Below are 12,959 nucleotides of genomic sequence, written 5' to 3' on the forward strand. Positions count from 1 at the left end.
TGGCCTGGATTTTAATCTTTTATTGAAGAGGAGAGGAAGAAGAAAAGGAAAATTAATAAATAGTTTGCGTATAAATCAATCAACTTTTCTTACCCGGAAATAAAAGGGGATTTAATATTTCTTTCAAAATAAAAGCTGTCAGCTTTCACATACCGAACTTTTTCTTTTTTTGTAAACTGTTTTTTGTTTCTTTTTGCAAAAGTAATGTATATAAAATTAACATTTATATCAAGTATAGATGACAATATCGACAGTGAATTAGTGAAATCGTTGGGTTTTAGTGCGCTAGCTAACATGACCCGGAAGTTGAAAGACTCCCTGCGGTAGAAGTGGCAGCTTTTTAATCTTTCAAATTGTAGTTTACTAAAAATAAGCGATGATTTTTGCTGAGGATGAAGACCCGTTCCCTGTGGACGATGACTGCCTGTCCTCTGAGACATTTTCCCAGGAGTCAGTGTTCAGGCTGATGGGGCAGCAGCTCCGCATTAAGCAGCTCTTCGGGGCCAACCTCGGCGTGGCCGCTGCGGTTTGGGAAGCTGTGAGCGCGCCTGCTGCTTATCACAGCTTTTCTGATTTGGTCCTTGAACAAGTTGAGTGATTATCTCCCGTTTCTGGTCTCAGGCGCTGCATCTGTGCCGTTACTTTGAGGATTATTCAGTGGAGCTGAGAGGAAGGCGAATAATCGAGCTGGGAGCAGGGAATGGGCTGGTCGGTATTCTGGCTGCTCGCCTCGGTAGGCTGGACTTCATTCATTCATTAATGCATACATTATATATTTACGGAAGAGGATTAGGGCCACTGGAAAAAAAAAAAAAGTTAACTGATTTTTTTTATTTTATTTCAATATAGTATGGGAAAAAAGTCAGAATTCTGACTTTAATGTCAGAATTCTGACTTTAATGTCAGAATTCTGAGAAAAAAGTCAGAATTCTGACTTTAATGTCAGAATTCTGACTTTAATGTCAGAATTCTGAGAAAAAAGTCAGAATTCTGACTTTAATGTCAGAATTCTGACATTAAAGTCAGAATTCTGACTTTAAACTCAGAATTCAGACTTTTTTCTCAGAATCCTGACAACAAAAAAGTCAGAATTCTGACTTTAATGTCAGAATTCTGACTTTAATGTCAGAATTCTGAGAAAAAAAGTCAGAATTCTGACTTTAATGTCAGAATTCTGAGAAAAAAGTCAGAATTCTGACTTTAAACTCAGAATTCAGACTTTTTTCTCAGAATTCTGACTTTTTTGTTGTCAGGATTCTGAGAAAAAAGTCTGAATTCTGAGATTAAAGTCAGAATTCTGAGAAAAAAGTCAGAATTTTGAGTTTGAAGTCAGAATTCTGAGTTTAAAGTCAGAATTCTGAGAAAAAAGTCAGAATTCTGAGTTTAAAGTCAGAATTCTGAGAAAAAAGTCAGAATTCTGAGTTTAAAGTCAGAATTCTGAGTTTAAAGTCAGAATTCTGAGAAAAAAGTCAGAATTCTGAGAAAAAAGTCAGAATTCTGAGAAAAAAGTCAGATTTCTGAGAAAAAAGTCAGAATTCTGAGATTAAAGTCACAATTCTGAGAAAAAAGTCTGAATTCTGACTTTAAAGTCAGAATTCTTTAAAGTCAGAATTTAAAGACTTTAAAGTCAGAATTCTGAGAAAAAAGTCAGAATTCTGAGATTAAAGTCAGAATTCTGAGAAAAAAGTCTGAATTCTGACTTTAAAGTCAGAATTCTTTAAAGTCAGAATTTAAAGACTTTAGTCAGAATTCTGAGAAAAAAGTCTGAATTCTGAGTTTAAAGTCAGAATTCTGAGAAAAAAGTCAGAATTCTGAGATTAAAGTCAGAATTCTGAGAAAAAAGTCTGAATTCTGACTTTAATGTCAGAATTCTGAGAAAAAAGTCAGAATTCTGACTTTAAACTCAGAATTCAGACTTTTTTCTCAGAATCCTGACAACAAAAAAGTCAGAATTCTGAGAAAAAAGTCTGAATTCTGAGATTAAAGTCAGAATTCTGAGAAAAAAGTCAGAATTCTGAGTTTAAAGTCAGAATTCTGAGAAAAAAGTCTGAATTCTGAGATTAAAGTCAGAATGCTGAGAAAAAAGTCAGAATTCTGAGAAAAAAGTCAGAATCTTGAGTTTAAAGTCAGAATTCTGAGAAAAAAGTCAGAATCTTGAGTTTAAAGTCAGAATTCTGAGAAAAAAGTCAGAATCTTGAGTTTAAAGTCAGAATTCCGAGATTAAAGTCAGAATTCTGAGAAAAAAGTCAGAATTCTGAGAAAAAAGTCAGAATTCTGAGATTAAAGTCACAATTCTGAGAAAAAAGTCTGAATTCTGACTTTAAAGTCAGAATTCTTTAAAGTCAGAATTTAAAGACTTTAAAGTCAGAATTCTGAGAAAAAAGTCAGAATTCTGAGATTAAAGTCAGAATTCTGAGAAAAAAGTCTGAATTCTGACTTTAAAGTCAGAATTCTTTAAAGTCAGAATTTAAAGACTTTAGTCAGAATTCTGAGAAAAAAGTCTGAATTCTGAGTTTAAAGTCAGAATTCTGAGAAAAAAGTCAGAATTCTGAGATTAAAGTCAGAATTCTGAGAAAAAAGTCTGAATTCTGACTTTAAAGTCAGAATTCTTTAAAGTCAGAATTTAAAGACTTTAAAGTCAGAATTCTGAGAAAAAAGTCTGAATTCTGAGTTTAAAGTCAGAATTCTGAGAAAAAAGTCTGAATTCTGAGATTAAAGTCAGAATTCTGAGTTTAAAGTCAGAATTCTGAGTTTAAAGTCAGAATTCTGAGTTTAAAGTCAGAATTCTGAGAAAAAAGTCAGAATTCTGAGAAAAAAGTCAGAATTCTGAGTTTAAAGTCAGAATTCTGAGTTTAAAGTCAGAATTCTGAGAAAAAAGTCAGAATTCTGAGATTAAAGTCAGAATTCTGAGAAAAAAGTCTGAATTCTGAGAAAAAAGTCAGAATTCTGAGAAAAAAGTCAGAATTCTGAGTTTAAAGTCAGAATTCTGAGTTTAAAGTCAGAATTCTGAGAAAAAAGTCAGAATTCTGAGAAAAAAGTCAGAATTCTGAGATTAAAGTCACAATTCTGAGAAAAAAGTCTGAATTCTGACTTTAAAGTCAGAATTCTTTAAAGTCAGAATTTAAAGACTTTAAAGTCAGAATTCTGAGAAAAAAGTCAGAATTCTGAGTTTAAAGTCAGAATTCTGAGAAAAAAAGTCAGAATTCTGAGATTAAAGTCAGAATTCTGAGAAAAAAGTCAGAATTCTGAGATTAAAGTCAGATTTCTGAGATTAAAGTCAGAATTCTGAGAAAAAAGTCAGAATTCTGAGTTTAAAGTCAGAATTCTGAGAAAAAAAGTCAGAATTCTGAGATTAAAGTCAGAATTCTGAGAAAAAAGTCAGAATTCTGAGATTAAAGTCAGAACTCTGAGAAAAAAGTCAGAATTCTGAGAAAAAAGTCAGAATTCTGAGAAAAAAGTCAGAATTCTGACTTTTTTCCCATACTAAACTGAAAATTCTTTTAAAAAATCAGTTAACCCTAACCCTAACTTTTTTTTTTTTCAGTGGCCCTAATCCTCTTCCGTATATATTCATGCATGTATATATATATCTTTTTTGAAACATGCATGCATCCATTTTTTTATTTACCGTAAAGTGTGCATTTGTTTCATGCATGCATTCATGATTCATTCTCCAATAAATGCTTTTATTCATGACTTATTTTATTCAGTCATGTGTGCATGCAATTACTTTTTCGCCAATCATTCATTCATGCATTCATCCATCCATCCATTCATTAATTTTTCCTGGCATCCTTATAAACGCCCCCCACCCCCATTACCACAATCCTACCAAATAAACTTTATATTTTTATGCATCTGCTGCAATAACTTAAGTATAGTTCCTGACCAGTACAAATTTCATTGCATTTGCCCGCCGGGCGGGTGCATTGATCGCAAAAAAGTATATTTATCACTCAAAATTACTTTAAAATCACCGACATTACCTGTATAAAATAACTATGTATAATGATTCTCTAGAAAAGTCACATTATATTAATAGTATTATCTTGTATAAACATACTGTGACTCTAAAATAAGTTATTCATTTGTGACATTGACTTCTATCTTGTGATTTATCTTGAGTTTTTAACCTGTCAAGTTTTTTTTAGATTTTTAACATTACAATTTGTATTTTTCCCAAGCACACAACAGTTTAAAGCAAAGTTTAGTTTGAAAAGAATGTGCAGGAAGGATTGAAAGGCATGTTAACACGGTAATGTAGGCTTGAGTTCATTATCTGAGGCATGCATATACACACCAGGAACCTGGAAACTTAAAAAATACTGACTTACAAAAAACACTTAAAAAACAAACATGTTTCATTGATATATATATACAAAAATGAATATTAGGAACTTTATTTATCAAACATTATACTGGGCAAGTAAAAATGGTTTCTGGGCAAATGAAATGTGAAAGTCACTTGCCCTTTGGGCAAGTGGTAAAAATCCTAAACGTCAACCCCTGAATATATGTATGTGTGTGTGTGTGTGTGTGTATGTATGTCTTTTGAGACATAAAAAAAGAGTCAGAGTGAGCGTTTAACCCTTTTGTAAACAGATTGTCTTTTGACTTTTTGGTCAAAAAACAAACAAAGATGTGTTTGGTTTAGATTTTGCAGAGATCTACACTAAATATTTGGATTTAAAGCTGATAAACAATTTAAAGGTGACTCCTATTTTTTTTGGTTCTATTTTTATTTTAATAATGGGAAACTTTTTAGAACTTGCGTTGATTGCCCAGAAGGTGGCAGCAGAGACTAGAAGTTTACCAGTACCCCTTTACAGCAAGGCTTCCCTAGCCTGACGTAGTCCGACTCAATTCTAGTCAGAATATGAGTCTGATACTGCTCCATAGAGCTGTGATTATGGGGCGTGTTTTGAACGAACCAGGAAAATAAATGCCTCTGCACTCAATTGGATAGATCTACAACCAATAAGAGCAACGGAGTGCGTGACGTTTGTTAAGCGAGGTATAGTTGTTGTCCACAAAAATCAAAGCGTGCAGTTGCACGCCTAGAATAAGAAGATGAGACTTGATCGCGTTTCTCTGTTCCTCTTTTAAAATTAATTTGCTGTCGATATCTTCTAGAGCAGACCTAATAGCAGAATCTACTCACCCAAACTCTCCAGCGGCAGCCATTGTTGTTGTCACCCAAGCGCGCTTTGGTCACGTGGTTGATAACGTTACTCTTGATCATCTGTCCATCATCGTATAAAGCCCGCCCTGACAATTTGATTGGATCGCCTGACAGTGGGCTTTAATACTCGCGCTACTATGGAGCAGAGCCAGACCGAACTTCCCCGAACTCAAACCTTGTGGGCGGGACTAAGTTCGGACTGGCACCCAGGCTAAGGCTTCCCTAAAATAGGCAATAAATACTTTATAGATATATTATTAGATCTGTTAAAACTTCAAAGCTTATTACTCAGTGTTTATTATGTATATTTAAGGCATATCAAAAGACAAACTGACCGATTCCTTAAAAAATAGTAACCTAATCAGTTCAGTTATTTATTTCATTGTGAGCTGCTTATATTCAACGTATCAGACTAAGTCACAATGTTTTGAGCACATAAGCATTTTGAACATACATGATGATGACCATCTGCTATCATCGCAACACCTTTACAGGGGAACAGAAAACCTCCACTATTAAACCAGGCCAGCAGATCCCTTTAACAAACCCCCCTACAGAGACATAGACAGGTATGAGGGATTGCAGGCTAACAAAAGAAGCCAAACGACCCCCATTCCAAGGAGGTGGACCCGTTCATCCATTTCAATTTGCACGTTTTCTAAAGGCTTTGTTGGGCTACTGTATAAAGCCTGGAACTCAACGCTATTCCTGCCTTTTTGAATTGAATTGCTTTTTTTTTTTTGTCAAGGATTTTATTTCATTCTACTTTTGCTTCATGAATTTCACTCATTGCTTCTTCTTCCAGGGAGGGTCCTAATGCTTTAACTGTTGCCTGTAATTCCTGAACCTATTGCTTTGCTTTTTTTATTCATGTGATGAGAATTAGATTTTTTTATCCCCCATCACTGCTTTTCCGATGCAATATTTCCAATGTCTGATTGCAATCTGTGGTTGGTTTTCAGATAATCATTATCATTAGGCAATACTAGGCAGTTGCCTAGGGCCCCAAGTTCCTGGGGGCACCGTAGAACTGAGTGTACATGTATGGTTAATACAACTATTCCTTATTTGTGCACAATAATTATGTTTTTGATAAAAATCCTTTTGCTAAAATGCCATCAGAACGCTTATAATAAGTGTGTCTCAGCCCCCCCCTTCAGTGTCCACCATATTGGATCAGTCCATTTGCTGCACATGTTCAGAAAGGTCCAAACAGACAGCAGCAAACCATTTGAAAACAAACGGAGGGAAGAGCAGTGTTGCCAACTTAGCACTTATGTCGCTATATTTAGCGACTTTTCAGACCCCTCTAGCACTTTGATTTCTACAAAGCGCCAAATCTAGTGACTTTTTTCATGCTACTGGAGACTTTGGCAAAAACATATGTAAGCACCAAACTCTGCTCTCCAGAGCGAGTAGATTGGTAACCCCGCCTCCTGCTCTCCTCTATCTTGTCTGCTGTCATGATTCATGCAGCTATTATTTCATCCAAATGAAAAATGGAGAACAGATAAGCAGATCATGGCTTGTCTACAGTGAAAAGAAGGACTGGGTTATTTACTTTTGCCGTCGCGTTTTTGGAAACACAGGAAGGAGCAATCGGCTCCTTTTGATGTTTTATTCCTTTTGAGACAGCATGAAAAGTCAGCTGAGTACAAAACAAGAGAGGAAAACAAGAAAAGGGTGAAGAAGAGAGGGACAAAACATAGAACAAATAACGGATGTCTATTCTAATACATTTCTCTATCTGTATAATGGGTCTGTTTTATGTGTTGACTTCTCTATTCAGAGGGCCCCCTGCCTGTCTTTGCCTAGGGCCCCAAATTACCTAAATCCGCCCCTGACAGGATCTACTGCTTTTATTTTTAGATCCATTAAATGAGGTGGTTTTGTCTTTTAGGTGCAGAGGTGACCCTTACAGACCTGCCTCTGGTTCTGCCACAGCTTCAGGAAAATGTCTCTGCCAACGTCCCCGCCGACGGCTGGCCCTCTACGCCTCCCGCCGTTCTCCCTCTGTGCTGGGGGGAGGACCACCTCTCCTTCCTCCCTGACTGGGATCTGGTGCTCTGCGCTGACATCATCTACCTCCCAGAGACCTACCCGCTGCTGGTGGAGACGCTGGCGCATTTATGCCAGAATGGAGCCGTGGCGTATCTGTCCTCCAAAATGCGCAGAGAGCACGGGACTCAGAGTTTCTTTGAGGAGCATCTGCCGGCCAGGTTGACTGTGGAGCTGGTGCACCGCGACGAGAAGCAAAATAACAACATCTACAGGGCGGCTAAGAGAGCAGAGCACTAAAGGGAGCGGCAGCTTTCTGACTGACTGCATGAATCAAAGGGTCGGTTTATAGGAAAAGAATGAAAATATATTTATACATCATCTGCTGAGTATTTAAAGGAGGGAATGTTTACAAAAAATAAATCAACCATTATTTGTTTTTAAAACTGATACTAATAATTTGGACATGAGTCCAACTGATCCCTGATTTGTGCTGCTGAGGTTTATAGCCATGTTGCTTTTTCTGTCACAGTTTAAAGATAAAAAAGAGAGCGAATAAAGCACGGCTGAAGGCATGTTTTGGCCGATGCTGTTGCAGCAAACGTTGACTTATTTGCTTGTTACTGCAAATAAGCCTCAACCATACAGAAAATAAGCTTTTCTTAGTTCCTTAACATTGTGTGTGACGTTTGTTTCATTATTGTTTGAGGCAAAGAAGGCTTTTTGTAAATGGAATCCAGAAAATAAAATTTGAAAAACTTCTCAATTTAAAAAAAGGTTTTGTGGACTTTTTTTTTGTCAGATTTTATTTATTTAATAATTTCATTTTTTCCCCCCCTTTATATTTAAATTTTTCCTAAAAAAAAAAAAGTAAAATTTTCTTTTTTTTTTTTAAATCCTCCTTTTTTCAGATTTTATCGTACGACTGTCATTCTTTTAAATTTGACTTTTCCAGATAACATGTTCTTTGCTCTGCTTTCCTCTGAGGAGCGAAGACATTTCTATTGGTTTGTACAAAGTTTAACAACAACATAATGTCAAAGGAAAAAAGCAACTGAACAAATAGAATTTAAAGATATAGAACCTGTAAAAATCTTTGGAAAACTTAAAATTTGAAAAAGAAAATAGTAATTTGAAGGCCATAAGTTGTGAGAAAACAGATTCCTGTCCTTCATGACATGGGACCTTTTCCAGGGCATTTCCAGACTCTGGATTCTCTCCATTAAGCCAACAAGAACCCTGCAGCTCCTTATTTTCATTTTTTAAGCCTTTTTCAGTCACTTGCATGCATACTAATTCTTTTTTTTTTTTTGTCCAGCTCCCATTTCCTGTTTTTGCATTTGAAAGCTACTTATAACTTTCCTTTGATCCAAAGATGTATAAAATGTGCCATTTTTTAAATTGGTTTCTTACTCTGGATGCTTGTCCAGGGGAGGAATAGCAGTAATGTCTACATTGGTCCTCCTCCCAGCTGTTCCTCAGTGAGGACGCTCTGCTCTGAATGCTCCTCAGCCTTAGGGATGGAGGACATGCAGTTGATTTAGAGACCTTCTTTGTACAGGACGCCTGTTTCCTGCACCTGGAAGTAAAGATGTTCATGATTGTGCATAAACTGCATCCCACACTCCTCCGTGCAGCCTGTATCACCCTCTGCAGCACGTTCTTGTCTGCTGCCATGCCGCACATCGATGCAGGAGCAGAAGAAGATTCTCTTCCATGCATCTTCTAACATGATCATGATTGAGCTCCCCATTCTGTCCTTCATTCTCCTGAGGGAAACTCTGGCTCCGCTTCGTTTGAAGGATATATCCAGGTTAAATCTGTCATCAGCCGCTCTACCTCCCTCTGATATTAATATTTAGGCCTGGCTGGGGGTCTGATTGAAAGACCCCTGCTCTAAGGAGAGGGTTTACAATTTTCTGTTAATCCTTCAGTTTTAAGACTTGGCCATTGTTTATGAAGCTCCACATTTCATGATGCCATAGTAGGAGACATTTTTCCTTTCCTGTGTTTATCGTCACTAGGGGGCGTATGTCATTTTGTGTTCTGATTGTCTGATGGGGGATGGGGTCATTTAAGGTCAACCATGATTCTGTTTAGGTGCTGTTTATGAGAGGAGGCATCAGTTTTCTATTGTGTTTGCCTTAGATTAATGTCAAATTTATGCGTTCATGTAAATGCAATTACTAAAACTACAGACATTGTTCTGTTAATAAATTACTTTATTATAAGTCAAAGTAAAGATCGGCATGATAATCTTAATTGAGCGCATGTAAAACCAGGAATAACCACCAGTAGCCTAAATGATAGGGTTTTAGCCGCTACAGCCATGTTCTCTAAGAAGATTGTTTTATGGAAATAGAACCTCATAATGTATATGTATTAAATTACTATGAGACATGACAACAGATTTAGACAGAAATTGTAATCTTACTCCGATCTGGATGACTGAGAATCATCATCAGCATTTTCCTAAATTAAGTTTTTTTACCCTCAATTTGAGTAGGTAAATTAGATAGTTTGCCAATGGAATGACTATTTCTACTCTTAAAATAAGACACTTAGATAATATGCATTTGAAAAAAGACAATGCAATTGTGTTTTCTTATTTAAAGTGGAAGTTGTCTTGCTCCATTGGTAAAAAGTCTATTTTACCTAAACAGTAAGTAATAGGATTTCCTAAAAGCGCGTTCACGAGTCTACGGAAACCGCGGCAGACCAAACCAGACGAAAGTGCGCATTCAGCTCGGCAAAGAACTCATGCTCTTCCTCAACACTGAAGTCCTCAGACATTTTTCTTTCGTTGTTTCTTTCTTTGCACAGGTAAACAGCACATTTCTTCTACGCTTGCATTATCGGCAGAGCAGACGCTGAATGCGCACTTTCATCTGGTTTGGTCTGCCGGCTTCCGTAGCGTCATGAACGCGCATGCGCGCGCTTTCAGGAAATCCTATACACTACTGTTTATGCTCTAAAAACATTCTAAAGGACTTTGTTTCGAGTAAATTCTGGATACTACCCACTCAGGACACTTGGAATACATTGGACGAGCAGTATGGAGGAATATTGACACGTTTCTTGTGGACTTTTATGGACCTTTCTGCCTCGGGCGCCATAGACCTCCATTATTTGAATGTCAGCAGACAGCAAGAAGCCTCCCAGATCTCCAGATGCATTTGAGATATCAAAAAAGTACTCCAGAGTGTTGTTCAGCATGGGGGTGAGTAGAAAATGAACGCTAATCATGTTTTGGGTGTACTATTCCTTTAAGAAAAAATGACTTATCTAGATTTCATTTTTTTTCCAGTGTGGTGATCCAAAGAGGCCTCTTTCAGACATTTGTTTGGTAATACTTTTTATATTTTATTGTAATGTCTTAAACTGTTTATACCTACAACAATAGGTCATTTCAGTTGGCATCATCTTTTTAATTCTTAAAACTTCTAATGGATGTTGATCTCTTCCCAAACTGTTCTGTCCAGCAGAATTTTCTCCCCTCTGTGCTCCACTCTGCTGATGTGCAGCTTTTCTGTTCAGGAAAGGAAAGCCTGTTTGTTACGCTGGAGAGTTTCAAAGAAAGGGAGATGACCCGACTGCAGCCCGTCACTCCCCTCTGCTACCATGCACAGGACAAAACAACAGATCTCTATCTGCACGTTCAACCTCCCACCGCTGTCATTAAACACACTATCCACTTGTTATTGTCTACGCTTCTGTTCGACATCAGGGGCCTGTTTCAGAAAGGAGGTTAAGTGAAAACTCTGAGTTTGTTAACGCTGAAATGAGGGAAACTCTGGGTTTTCTGTTTCAGAAAGGGAGGTAAGTTAAACCTGAGAAAGCAGAGTAAGTCAAGCCCGTTTCTGAAAGAGAGGTAACTTATACTCAGAGTCAGTTACCATGGCAATTTACTCTGTGAACCTAACCTGGTCGGGAGCAGGTTTTCTTCAGAAAATCCAGAGTTTATTTTGGTCTCCTCCCCTTTTTTAAAGAGGAAGTGGTGTTTAAACACCTCATTGATTCTTTGGGGACATACAGTATTCATTGCACACATTTCAGTCACGTAGAGCGCATCAAAGGGAATGAAATGGCATGTCCTTTTATGGATGATCCTGTTTGTAAAGCCAGGTAGCTACTCTACTCCCATGAAGTGCTCAATGCTTACCTGCTTGAAGTATGTTTTTATATTTCATTTTCAGCTGCTGCCATGTTCTTTTGATGCCTGCAGGATTGCACCTATCCATGAAAACTAAATTAGGTTTAATAAAATACTGTTCTTCCAGTTTCACCTCTGATATTATAACAGTTGGGTAAGTTACTCTAAAATAGTTCTTAATTACTAACTACAAATTTTATCTTCAACAAGTCTAATTAGATTAATGTAGTAATTACTGTCTCTAGAAAGTATTGGTCTACTTACTAATTTGTTTTACTTACTTATTAATTACTTTCTAAATCCCAAATCAACCTCAACCACTTGAACAATACAAGGAGAGACAAGAAACTGCACTTCTAATGCTTTCAAATAAACAATATTCAATTGCATGAATTAATCTTAAATTGACCAAAGTGTGTAACTAGAGGGAGAAAGTTCAAATCGAAATATACCTTTTAAAATTTGATATTAAATCCACTATTGTTTTGTAGTCTTTAATTTAATTACAGTATTTATATGACTTGAGTAACTTAATTCATTACACCCAACACTGTATAAAAGTAATTAAAATGTAAACTTACACATTGACTCGAGCAGCTATTTTCACCCAAGCTAACTCTCTCTCCTTCGCCGCTGCAACCGTGTTGCTTTTTTTTTTTAAATACATGTTTAAATTCTGCATATGCTTGCATAAGCACATCCAGTTCTGCTGGTGAGAAATATGCACACCTTTTTTTGTCTGACGCTGTTGCCATGGTGACTCGTAATATCTGTGCTCCATTGATAATGGCTTTTTATAGTTGTGGTGCACGCGCTTAACTCAGAGTCAGTCAATTTAGAGTTGATTGAACTAACTCATTTCAGCTGTTCTGAAACCCAAAACACAGAGTTTCCAATCTCAGGATAAGTCAACTCAGAGTTCAAGTTTTAACTCAGAGTTGGTTGAACTTCCTTATTGAAACAGGCCCCAGGACTGTAGCAACTGTTGATGATGTGGTTGATAAGAAACACATAAATCATAAAAAGGAAAACAGGTTTAAAGAAGTGGATTCCGATACATGAAGGTCTTGTTCACTGCAAAAAATAAAAATCTGAATAGGTATTTCTTTTCTTGAAATAAGTGCATTTTTTCTTAAATTGAGGATGAAAGTAAGACACTTTGCCAATAGAACAACACAATTTACATTAAAAATAACAAAAAAAAAACTATTTCATTGTCTAATTTTTGATGCATATTATCTAATTATCTTGTTTTAAGAGTAAATATACTCATTCCTTTGGCAAATCATCTTATTTATCTACTCAAATGAAGAGTAAATACACTTAATTTAAGACTTTTTTTTAACTTATTTCTAGATCATTTTTACAGTGTTTTCTACAATTGGAGTAAAAAAAATGAAGGAAACCACGAAATCTCCTTAAATAAAGTTTGATAAACAACACATCTCAGAAAAAATAATTATCTTTGAGTTATTTGTTAAGTTATCGATTTAAATGTAGGTTTCTGGTAAATTTACAGGTTTAATGGGAGAGGAAATATTTTGCTTATTTAAAAAAAAGTAATTGTGCCTAAAGCTTATTATTAACAGAGGATGAATCTTTAACTGTACAGTCTCATGTGGGTGT

The 12,959-nt window shown here is 36.3% G+C and overlaps 1 protein-coding gene across 1 annotated transcript; it reads left to right on the forward strand.

Annotated features, from left to right (window-relative positions):
* Positions 1-297: 297 nt before the first annotated feature.
* Positions 298-7,956, forward strand: LOC119791793 (EEF1A lysine methyltransferase 3-like). Its single transcript, XM_038298103.1, has 3 exons — positions 298-538; positions 622-733; positions 7,083-7,956. Exons 1-3 carry the CDS (start codon positions 377-379, stop codon positions 7,478-7,480), a joined length of 672 nt encoding a protein of 223 aa, XP_038154031.1. The 5' UTR covers positions 298-376; the 3' UTR covers positions 7,481-7,956.
* The last annotated feature ends 5,003 nt before the right edge of the window (positions 7,957-12,959 follow it).

This window comes from Cyprinodon tularosa, unplaced genomic scaffold (genome assembly GCF_016077235.1).
Source record: "Cyprinodon tularosa strain WSP-4 unplaced genomic scaffold, ASM1607723v1 ctg40, whole genome shotgun sequence".
NCBI classification, from domain to species: Eukaryota; Metazoa; Chordata; class Actinopteri; order Cyprinodontiformes; family Cyprinodontidae; genus Cyprinodon; species Cyprinodon tularosa.